General features: G+C 40.9%; 1 protein-coding gene across 1 annotated transcript in view; it reads right to left on the bottom strand.

Annotated features, from left to right (window-relative positions):
* nat10 (N-acetyltransferase 10) overlaps positions 1-15,535 on the bottom strand; it is a 69,574-nt gene that overhangs the window by 48,478 nt on the left and 5,561 nt on the right. Inside the window, exons 3-5 of the mRNA XM_072592639.1 lie at positions 12,557-12,648; positions 5,410-5,581; positions 4,000-4,122 (exon numbers count right to left, since the gene is read on the bottom strand). Of these exons, the coding sequence (XP_072448740.1) occupies positions 4,000-4,122; positions 5,410-5,581; positions 12,557-12,648 (387 nt within the window). The remainder of the gene's footprint in view (positions 1-3,999; positions 4,123-5,409; positions 5,582-12,556; positions 12,649-15,535) is intronic.

Here is a 15,535-nt window from a genome sequence, read left to right as displayed (position 1 = left end):
AATTTAAGTCAATAAAGTATCAGAATATTAACTGAATGATATTTTCAATAAATCTTAGCATTTCCAATGGAAAATATCTACATCAAATTATGTTTAAATGAAAATCTTAGAATATTTGCTATTCCATTTGGTGTAATGCATTTTGGCTTCATTTGAGATGACCTGCAGCTTTTGCAGGAAGCCAGTTTACAAATGAATGATCATCAAAGCTTCAGAGGGAAAGAGGTCCACAGTTGCAGCAGCATTTGAGTGAAGAATTACGAGGGAACTCAGCGCATCATTCCAGAAGATAAGCCTCAAGCATTAACAACAATCATCTGCCAGAGGTGTCAAGTGAATTACTGCTCGTGACCTCCTTCACAGGTGCCAGTCTTCAGCCAGTCTGATTCACTCCATATTATACCAAGATATAAGAGAGACCTAAGGGGCAACTTTTTCATGCAGAGGGTGGTACGTGTAAGGAATGAGCTGCCAGAGGAAGTGGTGGTGGCGGTACAATTGCAGCATTTAAGAGGCATTTGGATGGGTATATGAATAGGAAGGGCTTGCAGGGATATGGGCCGGTGCTGTCAGGTGGGACTAGATTGGGTTGGGATATCTGGTCGGCACGTACGGGTTGGACCGAAGGGTCGGTTTCCATGCTGTACATCTCTGACTCTATACAGCTGCAGGTACAGAATTCTGCAAAGGCTATAGGTCCTGACAACATTCTGAAGCAAGCGCAGAAATGGGGTTGACAAAAGATGGTGCCTGAGGATAGGTGACTTCGACGTCGGCAGTGACGACGTGATGGCTGAAGGGCACCACAGCATCATCAATGAGGTCAGCCTTGTGATGAGGAACACGACTCTGACATCAGTTGGTCCATCGCAGGCAGGGTTGGAGGAGTAACAGCCCAGTGGCAAACACAGCCCATAAGGATCTGCGACTTTAATGATGATTGGGTCTAGTGTGGATAGCAATGAAGCAGTTGCAGAGGGATGGCACGGTAGGCATCGTTGATGGCAATAAGCTGGCTCAGAACTGATGGACTTTTCTCAAGCCATATCTTCTTCTCCCCTTATTCTAAAATTATTCAACGTGATGCCATATCATGACAACAAATAAAAGCTTTTCCCTGTATTTTATTGTATTCTTACTGTAAAATACACATGACAATAAATACAAAATCAATACTATTGACAACATGTGCTCCAGAACTTGCTGCACCAGTGGGAAGCTGTTCCTGTACAGCAACAACACTGACATCTTCCCAAATATGTGGAAAATTGCCCAGGTACCGTCTGCACACAAAAAGCAGGTCAAATCAAACACAGCCGATTACTGCCACATTGACCAACTCCCAATCGCCAGTAAAGTGATAGAAGTTGTCATCAACAGTGCTACTAAATAGCACCAGCATTGGGCTCTACCAGAGCCAATCAGCTCCTGATCCGACTCAGCCTTGGTTCAAACATGGACAAAAGAGCTGAATTCCAGATGTGAGGTCAGAGTGTCTGCCCTTGACATCAAGGCTGAAGTCGGCCAAGCACAGCATCAAGTAGTCTTGACAGAACTGAAGTCAATATGAATCCATTAATTCAAGTTATAACTGGCATCAATGAAGATTGTTGTGGTTGTTGGAGGTCAGTCATCTCAACTCCAGAACAAGTCTGCAACAGCTCCTCAGGATAGTGTCCTAGGCCCAATCGTTTTCAACTACTTCATCAATAACTTTCGCTCCATCCTAATGTGAGAAGTGGGTATGATCACTATTAGTTACACATTTACCACCATTCGTGACTCCTCAACTACTGAAGCAAAGTTCAAATACAGCGAGACCGTGACAATACCTAGGTTTGGGCTGACAAGTGGCAAGTAACATTCCCACCACAGAAGGGTGTCAGGAGTATTAGACAATTACCATCACCAAGAGAGAAACTTAACCACTGCCCCTTGACATTAAATGATATTACCATCACTGAAACCTCATTATCAAGACAGTAAGATTTACCAGTGACCAGAAATTGACGTGAAAGTAAATACAGTGGCTTCAAGAATAGGCCAGAGGAGAGGAATCCTGCAGCAAGTAACTCACCTCCTGACTCCTCAACGCCAGCCGACCATCTACAAGGCTCAAGTCAGGAGTGAAATAGATTACTTCCCACTGCCTGGGTGAGTGCAACTCCAAAAACAATAAGAAGCTTAACAACATCCAGGAGGAAGCTGCCTGCTTGACTGGCCCGACATCCACAAACATAAACCCTCTCCGAAGGTCAGAAGCAGCAGTGTGTACTAACTAAAAGATGCACTGCCAAAATTCACCAAAGTTCCTTCGACAGTGTCTTACAAACTTAGGACCACAACATCTTCAAGGACAAGGCAGAATATATATGGGAATATAACCATCTGAAAGGTCCCCTCCAAACCAGTGAACATCCCAATTTGGAAATAGATCATACCAGTTTCTCATTGTCACTGGGTTAATGTCTTGGAATTCCCTCCAATGACACTGTGTGCTGAATACAGCAAATGGACTGTAGTGACTTAAGAAAGCATCTCATTACCATCCTCAAAGGGCAAATATGGATGGGCAAAAAAATCATTCCCGAGCGAGCAATGCTCACATCCCTAAATGAATACGTGATTTGGAGATGCCGGTGTTGGACTGGGGTGTGCCTGATGAAGGAGTGTCGCTCTGAAAGCTAGTGTGCTTCCAATTAAACCTGTTGGACTATAACCTGGTTTTGTGTGATTTTTAACTAAATTAATACACTTGCCCTGACATCATTTCAGTCTAATGGTAAGAGTATGCCCTTTTGTTCTAAACTCTGTCATTAGAGGAAATATCCATCCTATCAAATTGCTTACACATCTTATCCGCTTCAATTCTATGATGTCTGAGTCCATCACATCTGAAGACAAATAACCTCATTTTTCCAGTCATCATAATGTGAGCATCCTAACCAGTGTCATTCTGCCAAGTTTGTGCTGCACACTTCATTGTCCAAAATATCCTTTGTCAGGAGAAATTAGGGCACAAGAAATAGGGAATGCAGACTATATGACCCTTTCAAGTTGCTCCATGCTTTGCCACTTAACACAATCATGGTTGATTTCGGGCTTCAATTTCACCATCCTGCCCACTCTTCATATCCTGGATTCCACCAAGATACCAATCTATCTATTCCAGCCTTGAAATGCATTCAACAATGCAGCATCTGAAAGTCTCTGGAGCTGAGAATACTGTTTGAGTGAAGTAATTTCTCCCCACATGATTTGGCCTTTACCCTCAGATTGTCACCCAATGGTATACATTCACAACCAACAGAAGGTCTCAACAATCTAGCTGATCAGAATCAGAATCTTGTATGTCCAAATGAGACCAGCTCTCATTTTTCAGCGCTGCAGAGAATACAGACCTAAGATACACAGAGGATAATCATTGTGAAGATGGCTGCACAATATTTGACCATTGCCAGACAATTTCTCCTGTCTCTGTTTCTGGAGGACCAATATTTACTTTAGCTACTCTGTTCATAAACGCATAAAGGCTCTTGCAATACTTTTAAGCAATTTTATTCTCAATATTTTTGGGTTTTTTTCAAATGTTTTAGTGGTTCTTTGCAAACTTCTATAACTCTTCTTTTCCTTAGATTTATCACTATCGTTTGCAACACTGCAAACCTCTTCTTCTAATGTGACTCTAACCGTAAGTTCCTCAGTCATCTGTAGACGGGAAGCAAATTTGCAACTGGTGAACCGGCACAATGGGGTACAGCAGTACAGATAAAATAAAGCTGTATTTCTGCATCAAGGAAATCGTCCATGTAAAGCAACAAAGAATAGTCTTCCGAACTGATCAATATCAACCTTGCCAGTTAGTGTGTTTGCACCATTAGATAGTTATCATCAGCAAATTTCCACAGACATTTTAATTCTAGTGAAAGCGAGCAAACTAATTGGCCAATGAAAAGAACTTTGCCTTACTAGCACTTACTGCAGTCAAATAACACATACCATTGTCATAGTATAAAGCTGCTTCAACGAGTTGACAGTTCTCAGTAGAATCACAACAAGTCCACCTCCTTCCACTGTCTCAATAGTCCTGGCTAACAGATTTGGAGTCAGGGCTTCAAAGTCCTGCAACAGAAGATGACACTATGTTCAAGTGTACAGAAATATTGGTAGTAACAGTGATTGGTTTTGTAAAACCAATCTATTGATTAGTACTAATACAATTACAGATCACTTTTTTTTAAACTAAATCCTTGCACAATTGAAGAACTCAAACCAATGTGATTGTAATAGGATTTCAATGGTGTCTATAGTGATAATGTAATGGATGTTACTGCAAAGTTGAAGGTGCATGTTAATTATTAACATTTAATATTAATGAATGTAAATCCGAGAGCATCCAAGTGCTCAATTGTAACAGAAGCCTGTCGACAAGTATTTATCAGAATCTGATGTGACCCTCATGTTTGAGAAGCTGTGCATTCCAGCAGCATACCTGATCAAATGGCGCAGCTTCAACCAGGCTTCAATATGGAGTCTATGAATGATACAGATCTCGCAGGATCTTTCCAGAATAGATACCCAAAGTATGACTTTTAAATATTCACGTGCAGCCCCATCTATCTAACTACAATTCCCGTCACTTACAGACTTGGACCATTAACTCTTTCCTGGGATACAATTCCACAGTATCTGGAAGGTTTATAATACCTCACTCAAACAGTCTTCACTCTAATGTGAGATATGAATGTGATAAGTATTCTCGATAGGTGACGGAAAGTATTATTAAAATAAAAACTAGATAACTATAGGAATTATCATTGTTACTCTTTCAGGAGGTAGGTTTGCTCGCTGAGCTTGAAGGTTCACTTCCAGACGTTTCGTCACCCTACTATGTATCATCTTTAGTGGGCCTCCAGGCAAAGCACTGCTGATAATTCCTGCTTTCTATTTATATATTTGGGTTTCTTTGGGTTGGTGATGTCATTTCCGGTGTGGAAACGACATCACCACAGGAAATGACATCAACAACCCAAAGAAACCCAAACATATAAATAGAAAGCAGGAATTATCAGCAGTGCTTTGCCTGGAGGCCCACTAAAGATGTTACCTAGTATGGTGACGAAACGTCTGGAAACATACCTTCCAGCTCAGCAAGCAAACCTACATCCAGAACCTCAACCTGAGCTATAAATCTTCTCAAAACTTGCTGTTATTCTTTTAATTCAGGAATGCTGCTATGAGGCCACCTATCTCAGTCAGGGATAAGGATCAGTCTTTGGGATCTTTCTGGTCTGAATACACTAGTCAGCCAAGCTCAATATTAATCATAAATTACTGTAATTTCATAGCTAGCCTCAACGACCCTGACCTTGTGCATGCATAAAAAATGAATACATATAATATACACACCTGCAGAACACACATTCCATAAGTGTTACCCAGGATTTTATGAGTCTCATTGTAATAACAATATCGAATGTTAGTTGCAGCAACAAAAAGCTCAAAAGGATCATCCTCCTTGAGATCAAGTGTACCACTTTTTATCTTCTTCTGTAACTGCCTCATTCGCTTCTTCCTGTGACTGGAGAAGAACATTACAGTGAATATTGTTTTATAAATGCTATGACCTAGGTCTCACTCCATAACCTGTGACTGTTACATACTGGCAAGATTTGGAAACACAAGTCTGATCATATTGGAAATTATTATGTACTTGAGCATTTACCAGATAAATCAGGGCAACAGGGGACCTGGAATGACAGCAACTGGCAGCATCAACCATGTATTTCACTGACCAATGAGACTGAAGAGTTGAACCAAAAACAGGAATAATGGAGAATGTGGGCATGTAGAGACACACCAGATACAAAATAGAGAAAAACTGAATTGAGAGAACAAAGCGAAAGAAAAAGTTAAAAACACAAAATTAATGACATGCTGGAATGAAAATGAAGACTGCACTGTGACCTGACTGAGCCACAGTAGATAACTGGCAATACATTAACAATCATATCGTTAAATTGATGTGTATAACCCTAATTGCCAACCGTACATGCAAAACACATTTCATTCATCAAAATAATTCAACATTTAACTTGCTAAATTTAATTAGTGTCAAGAGCAAGAATGCAGCATTGTGGCGTAAACAAGACACAGACATGGGTTTTAGATTTCATATTTGCTCAGCCTCTTTAGCAACACTCTTCGCAATACCTGAAATTAATGAGGCATGTTATGACACACATCTGGAGCGGGTCAGAACTTGAACCTGGGTCCCATGGCTCAAAGGCATGGTCACTACCACTGTGCCACAAGAGCATACTGCTATTGTAACACTGAAATAAGAAGTTGCTGATCAATTAGACAATGAGAGATGGGCTTAATTTTTGTATTCCTGTTAATATTATAATGCCCATTTATAAACAGGCAGCAAAAAACTGCCAAAGGAAAACCAAGAAATCATGGCACACTTGGAGCCCCAGTTACAGGGTGCCCTTAACTCATCTAGCAATAATGAATATGGCATTGTATGTTAAGATGAAAACTCTTAAACAGTCTACTGTCTTAGTGTTGACAGTACTGTATACACACTTCCAATCAAACTCATTACATTATGAATTAAATAGATTATAACAACTTTTAATTACAGGGAGTTAAACCCAGATTTGGGTTTAAAAGAAAGGTTCGCAATAATTTTCTCAAATGCTCCATTGATCATGTCATCGAGTCATCGAGATATATAGCACGGAAACAGACCTTTCAGTTCAACTCGTCCATGCCGGCCAGATGTCCCAACCCAATCTAGTCCCATTTGCCAGCAACCGGCCCATATCCTTCCAAACCCTTCCTATTCATATATCCATCCAGATGCATTTTAAATGTAGCAATTGTTGGACAAGCATATGGACGTACCTGGAATAGTGAGGTTAGATGGGCTTCAGATTGGTATGACAGGTCAGCACAACATCAAGGGCCGAAAGGCCTGTACTGCGCTGTAATATTCTATGTTCTACTACCCTCCACCACTTCATCTGGCAGCTCATTCCATACACGTACCACCCTCTGCATGAAAAAGTTGTCCCTTTAATATCTTTCCCCTCTCAACCGAAACCTATGCCCACTAGTTCTGGACTTCCCCACCCCTGGGAACAGACTGTCTATTTATCCTATCCATACCCCTCATGATTCTCTAAACCTCTGTAAGGCCACCCCTCAGCCTCTGATGCTCCAGGAAAAACAGCCCGAGCCTATTCAACTTCTCCCTATAGCTCAAATCCTCCAACCCTGGCAACATCCTTGTAAATCTTTTCTGAACCCTTTCAAGTCAATTGCACGTAATATTCCAACAGTAGCCTAACCAATGTCCTGTACAGCCGCAATGTGACCTCCCAACTCCTGTACTCAGTACTCTGACCAATAAAGGAAAGCATACCAAACGCCTTCTTCACTATCCTATCTACCTGCGACTCCACTTTCAAAGGAGCTATGAACCTGCACTCCAAGGTCTCTTTGTTCAGCAACACTCCCCAGGACCTTACCATTAAGTGTATAAGTCCTGCTAAGATTTGCTTTCCCAAAACATAGCACCTCGCATTTATCTAAATTAAACTCTATCTGCCACTCCTCAGCCCATTGGCCCATCTGATCAAGATCCCATTGTAATCTGAGGTAACCTTCTCCGCTGTCCACTACATCTCCAATGTTGATGTCATCTGCAAACTCACTAACTATACCTCTTATGCTGACATCCAAATCATTTATATAAATGACGAAAAGTAGTGGACACAGCACTGATCCTTGTGGCATTCCACTGGTCACAGGACTCCAGTCTGAAAAACAACCCTCTACCACCACCCTTTGTCTTCTAGCTTTGAGCCAGTTCTGTATCCAAATGGCTGGTTCTCCCTGTATTCCATGAGATCTAACCCGACTAACCAGTCTCCCATGGGGAACCTTATTGAATGCCTTACTGAAGTCCATATAGATCACATCTTCCGCTCTGTCCTCATCAATCTTCTTTGTTACTTCTTCAAAAAACTCAATCAAGTTTCTGAGACATGATTTCCCATGCACAAAGCCATGTTGGCTATCCCTAATCAATCCATGCCTTTCCAAATATATGTACAAATATCCAGCCCCTCAGGGTTCCCTCCAACTTGCCCACCACCAACGTCAGACTCACTGATCTAAAGTTCCCTGGCTTGACCTTACCACCCTTCTTAAACAGTGACACCACGTGAGCCAACCTCCAGTCTTCTGGCAACTCAACGGTGATACAAATAGCTCAGCAAGGGTCCAGCAATCACTTCCCTAGTTTCCCACAGAGTTCTAGGGTACACCTGATCTGGTCGTGGGGATTTATCTACTTTTGTGCATTTCAAGACATCCAGCACTTCTTTCTCGGTAATGTAGACATGTTACCATCTGTTTCCCTACATTCTATGTCTTCCATGTCATTTTCCACAATAAACACAGATGCAAAATACTTATTTAGTATCTCCCCTATCTCATGCAGCTCCACACAAAGGCTGCCTTGCTGATCTTTGAGGGGCCCTATTCTCTCCCTAGTTACCCTTTTGTCCTTAATGTATTTGAAAAAATCCTTTGGATTCTCCTTAATTCTATTTGCCAAGCTATCTCATGTCCCCTTTTTGTCATCCTGATTTCCTTCTTAAGTATACTCCTACTGCCTTTATACTCTTCTAAGGATTCATTCGATCTATCTTGTCTATACCTGACATATGCATCCTTCTTTTTCTTAACCAAAAGCTCAACTTCTTTAATCATCCAGCATTCCCTACACATACCAGCCTTTCCTTTCACCCTAACAGGAATATACTGCTCTGGACTCTCATTTCTGAACACTTCCCATTTTCTAACCATCCCTTTATCTGCAAACATCTGCCCCCTAAATCAGATTTTGAAAGTTCTTGCCTCATACTGTCAAAATTAGCCTTCCTCCAATTTAGAACCTCAACCTTTAGATCTAAACTATCCTTTTCTATCACTATTTTAAAACTGACAGAATTATAGTCGTTGGCCCCAAAGTGTTCTCCACTGACCTCAGTCACCTGTCCAGCCTTATTTCCCAAGAGGAGGTCAGATTTTGCACCTTCTCTGGAAGGTACATCCCCATTCTGAATCAGAAAATTTTCTTGTACACACTTAACAAAGTCCTCTCCATCTAAACCCTGAACACTATTGCAGTCCCAGTCTATGTTTGGAAAGTTAAAATCCCCTACCATAACCATTCTATTATTCTTACAGATAACTGAGATCTTCTTATAAATTTGTTTCTCAATTTCCCTCTGACTTTAAGGGGGTCTACAATACAATCCCAATGGAGGGAATGATGCTGTTTACGGTCTGGGTTTTTATCCATTTTGACTAGTTTGAGGGCAGTCTTGATCTCTGTAAGCATGAGTGTTTACTCTCAGGGTAAATCTACTATCAGTAACCTGGTTTCCTTCTTGCCTTAAGAAATGGGACAGTAAGATTCTCAATGAGCCAGTGCTTACATGAGCCATCCAATTTCAAACGTACTTTGCAATTTAAGGTTAACATTTTAATTCATTTTAATCATAGTCGGCAAGTCCTTAGCTATGAGGTAAGTGCACTGTATTATTTTGCTTTTATAATATAAACTTTGATACCATTTGTGAACTCAGTCTCTTCAGTCTTGCCTGATGATTCAATATCTATCTAATCTGAAACTTCTGGCAATGATTTGAAGGGATAAATTTGAATTGAATTAGGTTTATTGTCAAGTACTCATGTGAGTACAGTGAAAAATTTACAACTTGCCATTTACAGCACCATCTTAGATACAAAGGTACCTAGGTACAAAGCAGAAAAATAGAGAAAACAAAGTTAAAAATTATAGTCCTTTTTACGAAAATGTAGAAAACCAAAGAAACACAGTTAACAGTTCAACACCACAGTCCGTAAGCGCCTAGCCATGCTGGGGTCACACAGCACGGAAGGGCTTAACATCCCCCACTCCAGGCTCGACCTTGCCCCCGCTGCCATCCCTGGCTACCTGCTCTCACCACTTTTCCTTGCATCCTGCTCCTGCCACCAAATTAAACCAATCTAAATAGGCTGTATCTATGTTTATAACATGCACAAATGTAGCAGCTAAGAGGATGCAACATGGTGGTGACACTTACAGCACAGTAGCAATAGAAAGGAATGCAATATGGTGGCTGCTGGGATAAAACACTAAGGTGACTGTGGGGGATGGGGGCGTCACAGCTCAGCAGTAGGAGAAGAGCTGGCGTTACAGCACTGACATGGGAAAACCCATTGACATGAAGGAATGCAGTCCAGTGCTTGAGCTATGTGCAAGAAGGAGAAGCTAAATGCACATATTCTCAAAGATTACATGGTAAGGGGAATAGATAGTCATTTCTGTAACTGTCATTTTGAATCCTGCAGTCCTGCCTCATGGTGGACATTTTTGTAAGCCATCTTGGCATTGGTAACATATATTCCAAAGAATCGCAAGTAACGACAGAGGATAGCATTATAAATTCAGAGTGAAATATTTTCAAACAGCATAAGCAGCAAATGATAGACAGAACTAAGTGGCCCCACAAACAGCAGAATAAAGCTAAACTCTGCACCTTGATATTCAATAATGTTACCATCACTAAATCCTCTATGATCGATGGTCTGAAGATTATCATTGACCAGAAACTCAATTGGACTCTTCATATAAATATATTGGTTACAAAAGCAGGTCAGAGGCTGGGAATACTGTGGCGAGGAACTCACCTCCTGATTCCCCAATGCCTGCTCACCATCTCCAAGGCACAAGTCAGGAATGCGATGGAATACTTGCCACTTGTCCGGGTGAGTGCAGCCCCAACAACATTCAAGAAGCTTGACGCCACCCAGGACAATGCAGCCCCCTTGACTGGCACCACACCCACAAGCATCCACTCCCTCCACCACTGATGCTCAGTAGCAGCAGTGCTTACTTTCTATATGATGTACTGCACAAATTCACTGAAGAGCCAAAGACAGCACTTTGCAAGCCCATGACCACATCCACTTAGAAGGACAAGGGCAACCAATACACTTGAAGACCACTACCAGCAAGTTCTCCTCAAAGCCATTCACCATTCTCACATTCAAATAGATCACCATTTATTTAATGTTGTTGAGTGAGAATCCTAGACTGCGTTCCCTAAGGGATCTACCTACAGCACATGGACTTCAGTCGTTCAAGAAGGCAGATCACCATCACCTTCTCAAGGGTAGCTATGGATGGGCAATAAATGCTGGCCAACCAGTTATACTTACAACTGACTGAAAAATAAAAGGCTCAGTGTCAGCTTGAAAAAAGAAAAACTGGATGCAGGACAGGAAACAGCAAGTCATCATAAAATTATTGCATTTTAGACTGGAGGATGGTAAACAGTGGTGTTTCTCAAAGTCATTGAAGGGCCCAATTTTTTGAAATCTAAATAAATGCATATTGGAGTAAGGAGTAAAACTTCAAAATGTGCTGAACTGGGAGGAGTGGCAAATGGTGAGGATAATACAAATCACCTGCAACATGACAGATCGGATCACAGGATGGGCAGACAGGTAGGAGGTGAAATGTAATACAGAAATGCAATGTGATGCATTTTGGCAAATATGAAAGCAACATAGACTTAAACGACTAGTTTGACAAACTGTACTGGGTCTCACAGACCAAGGAGAACATGGGCATCATTCTTTGGAGGTGGAAGAAAATAGTTTATTCTGATATAAAGCAATAGTTGATTTCGCATTTTCTTATTCAATCCCACGCTATAAGGAAATTGTGTAATAGCAGCAACATTTAAACTGGTGGAAACAGAATTCCCTTATAGCCAATAAAGAAAGTTTGCGTTCTACAAGTAATGGTCTAAATTATTCAATTGCATGATAGCTAATCTGCACTGAAGAAATATAATAGAACTGACTGTACTGAAAGTTGTTAGCAAACTTTATGTGATTCAGGGCTTCATAAAGAAAGGCACCGAGTATAAAGCAGGGAAGTTGTGATGAACCTTTACTAAGCATTAGTTGGACTACAAGAGAATCTCTTCCAGTTCCAGTCACATCAGTTTAGGAAGGATATGACGGTCCTTGAGAAGGTGCAGATTAGACTTAAGAATAGTTGCTGGAGTGAGAGATTTTAAATTAACTTGGCAAAGCTTCTGCTGACAGCAAAGGAAATTGAGGAAAGTTTAAGCGAGATACACACGATGATGACATTCTGAGGTAAGGCAGACTTTGGAAAGCCTCTTCCCTTGCGCTGATGTTACAAGAACTTGAGGGCACAGATTGGGCAAGACATGAAAGGGGAATGCGATAAAGACCTTTCTCATGTAGGTGAATGTTAATGATGTAGAATCCAGTGCTCAAGGGGTTGGTGGAAGAGGGATCAATCAATGATTGCAGAAGAAAATTGGGTGGACGCTTGAAGGAAATAAACCTACAGGGCGACAAGGATGGACTGGAGCTGAATAGCTCAATGCACCAAATGACTGTTGTATTTTCCAAATGAAAGGCAAGTTACCTGCTGAAGCCAAGCTCCTTCTTGTAACACCACAGCACAGATGGCCTGGCCTTTACTGTAGCTTTTGACAGCATATGGTGAAGTATGACCACCTGCAGTGAAAACAGACAAAAATGTGTATTGTAGTAATAAGTGTTGGGCAATTTCCATCAACTAAGTCATAGCAAGTCAACTAAGTCATACAACTTTGGTGTAACAACAAACTTTGTGGAGAAACAGAATATTAAGTTGTAAATAATCCTGACAGCAAACATTCAATTGACAAAAGGGAATGAACAAAAAAGTGCACATTTAAGGCTACTGCCTAATATGACAGAGATTAAAAGTCGACATGAAAGTTAATCTGAATAGCTCTAGTACAGTCTTTCAAAGCCAGCTGTAAATAAGTACATGCAGAAAATTAACACAGTTACTTCACATTCTACCCAATGGCAGCCACCAATTTATTTCTGGTACCAAAGATAATTGATTTTTTCCAAATAAAGCAATAAATCCTTCAACCCAGGTCTCAAGGTCAATATAAAATACCTACAGCCAAGTTTCACATGACAACAAAATTTCTTCCTTAACAGTTATCATTGGGATCATCATCCTTTTAACAGAACTTCATTGCACAAGTTAATTTATTACTTTTGAACTCAGTTTGAAGAAAGTGCACAGAGGTAAAGAATTTTTGAAAATCTGCTGACTCCAGAAAACACCACAGCGAAGATTAAAAGAATGATGTCAGTATCCTTAAGGAAGAATGAAAAAGATTATGGAAAAGGTATTTGAATCTTAAGCTTTTTTGGGGATGAGATGGTGGGGGCTAGCTTAGAAATGGGCTGCCATCTGGGCAGGAAAATCAGTGAGTGTACTGGCTCCCAATTCAGCCGGGAGATATAGAAATGAAAAATTGAACTGCTACCTTTGGGTGTGTGAGAGAGAAATCAGGTTGCTGCATCAGCTCTGTTGCTTGGCACTTTTTAAATGGTCATTTTCATTCATAACTCGTTTCAATTGCCAATTGGCAGCCTTAGAATTTATTTTTTTTAAAGTCATGCTTGCTACCTGAAAGTTGCTCACCAGCTACTGTTTGAATTTAAACAGAACAAGGAACTTTAGCTTAAATCAAGATAAAGGCTGGCATATTGTAGAATACTGCTATAAGTTACTTAGTAAAGTTATAACTGAACGCATACAACGTTTAAATGTAGGTAATGATACAAGATATTTGTAAAGATGAAATTCAGTTCTGCCCTTCAGGATATCACTTCAGGCCTGTATGTTGCAGTTGAAGACTTGATGGTCTGGTGTTAAAGCTTACAGTTGAAGAGTTGTGTTCAGCAGCTGCGAGTCCTTCTGTAGTCTCAAAATCAAAGTTTACCCTTTTCGGTGGACTCTGAGTAGAAATACTTCAGAAAGGGAGTGAAAGTCCCTTTGCTATACTTGTTCTGATGGCATGACACTCGATAACTGCCTGGATTCATTTTCACCAGAATAGGGATGGTTTCTGTCCATCTCCTTGTACAAGATCAGGACAAAACTGAACTCTCATGCTGAAAACTATTTGTCCAGTGAGGACTTTGGCCTGAAAGCATTGTAAGGAGCCAAATAATGCTTCCCATTTGGACAATAAATTGCAAATGCTATATAACTAAATGTGCCAAGAGAGATTTTGCAATTTGAAGATCAAGTGGAATTTTGTGGAGTAAATACAAACATACAAAATAAGAACTAGAGTAAGCCATTCAGCCCTTGAGGTCTGCTCCCCAATTCACGTTGATCATGGCTGATCATCCAGCTCACTAGCCTGTTCCCACTTTTCCCCCATGTGCTTTGATCCTTTTAGGCCAAGATGTGATATTCAACACTTCCTTGAAATCATGCAATGACTTTTACCTCGACTGCTTTCTGTGGTAATGAATTCCACAGACTCATCACTTTCTGGGTGAAGAGATTTCTCATGTCAATCCTAAATGGCTTACCCAATAGGTTGAGATTGTGATCCCTGATTCTGGAGTCCCCATCATCAGGAACATCCTTCCTGCATCTACCCTGTCCAGTCCTTGTCTAGTGTATACTTCAGCCTGACAAGATTGTTACTCTTTAGAGCAGCGAGATGGACATTTATGGTACATAGTGACACCAAGAGCCTCTGAGTTAAGAAAAACGACCAAATGACATTTCTAGAGTGATCGAGCTGCAGTCTAAAATAGACCAGAGTGTAATGCCCTCAGATATCCAGAACAGCATTTAAACAATCTGTGCATAAGTCGTTTTCCTGAATGTCACTGCTACTTTGCTGAAACACTTCTAAGAAAACACTGCAGATTTCTTTTTCAGGATTGAACAGCTTTTTTACGAATACTAATTGCACGTAGTTAGAATCATAGAATCCCTACAGCATGGAAACAGGCCCTTTGGCCCAACAAGTCCACACCAACCCTCCAAAGAGTAACCCACACAGACCCCCTCTCCTATCCTATTTCTCTACATTTCCCCCTGACTAATGCACCTCATCTACATACCCCTGAACACTCTGTGCAATTTAACTTGGCCAATTCACCAAACGTGCACATCTGTGGACTGTGGAAGGAAGTCGCAGCACCCAGAGGAAATCCATGTAGACATGGGAAGAATGCCTGTGTGGAGTATGCACAGTCACCCAGAGGCTGGAATTGAACCCGGGTCCCTCGCACTGTGAGGCAGCAGTGCTAACCACTGAGCCACCATGCTGTACGTTTTTACCTCTTGTTCTTAATCTTTACAGCTTTGCTTGAGCATTTTGCAATTAAAAAGCTCCACCTTTGTTAATTTGAGAAATCTGGCTGAATTGTTTCCAATTCTGAGCTAGAGACACTGATATTGCCTATTATAAATCTAACAACTCAGTTTTAAATTCAGAATTTGTTCTAGCCAGTGGAGGAGTGGGACAAAAAAGCAATTAATTCGTCTCTCCTAACATAGAATTCCTACAGTGCAGACAGAGGCCATTGA

The sequence above is a fragment of the Chiloscyllium punctatum genome, chromosome 22 (assembly GCF_047496795.1).
Source record: "Chiloscyllium punctatum isolate Juve2018m chromosome 22, sChiPun1.3, whole genome shotgun sequence".
In the NCBI taxonomy this organism is placed as follows: Eukaryota; Metazoa; Chordata; class Chondrichthyes; order Orectolobiformes; family Hemiscylliidae; genus Chiloscyllium; species Chiloscyllium punctatum.
This window is presented reverse-complemented; position numbering and strand designations above follow the sequence as displayed.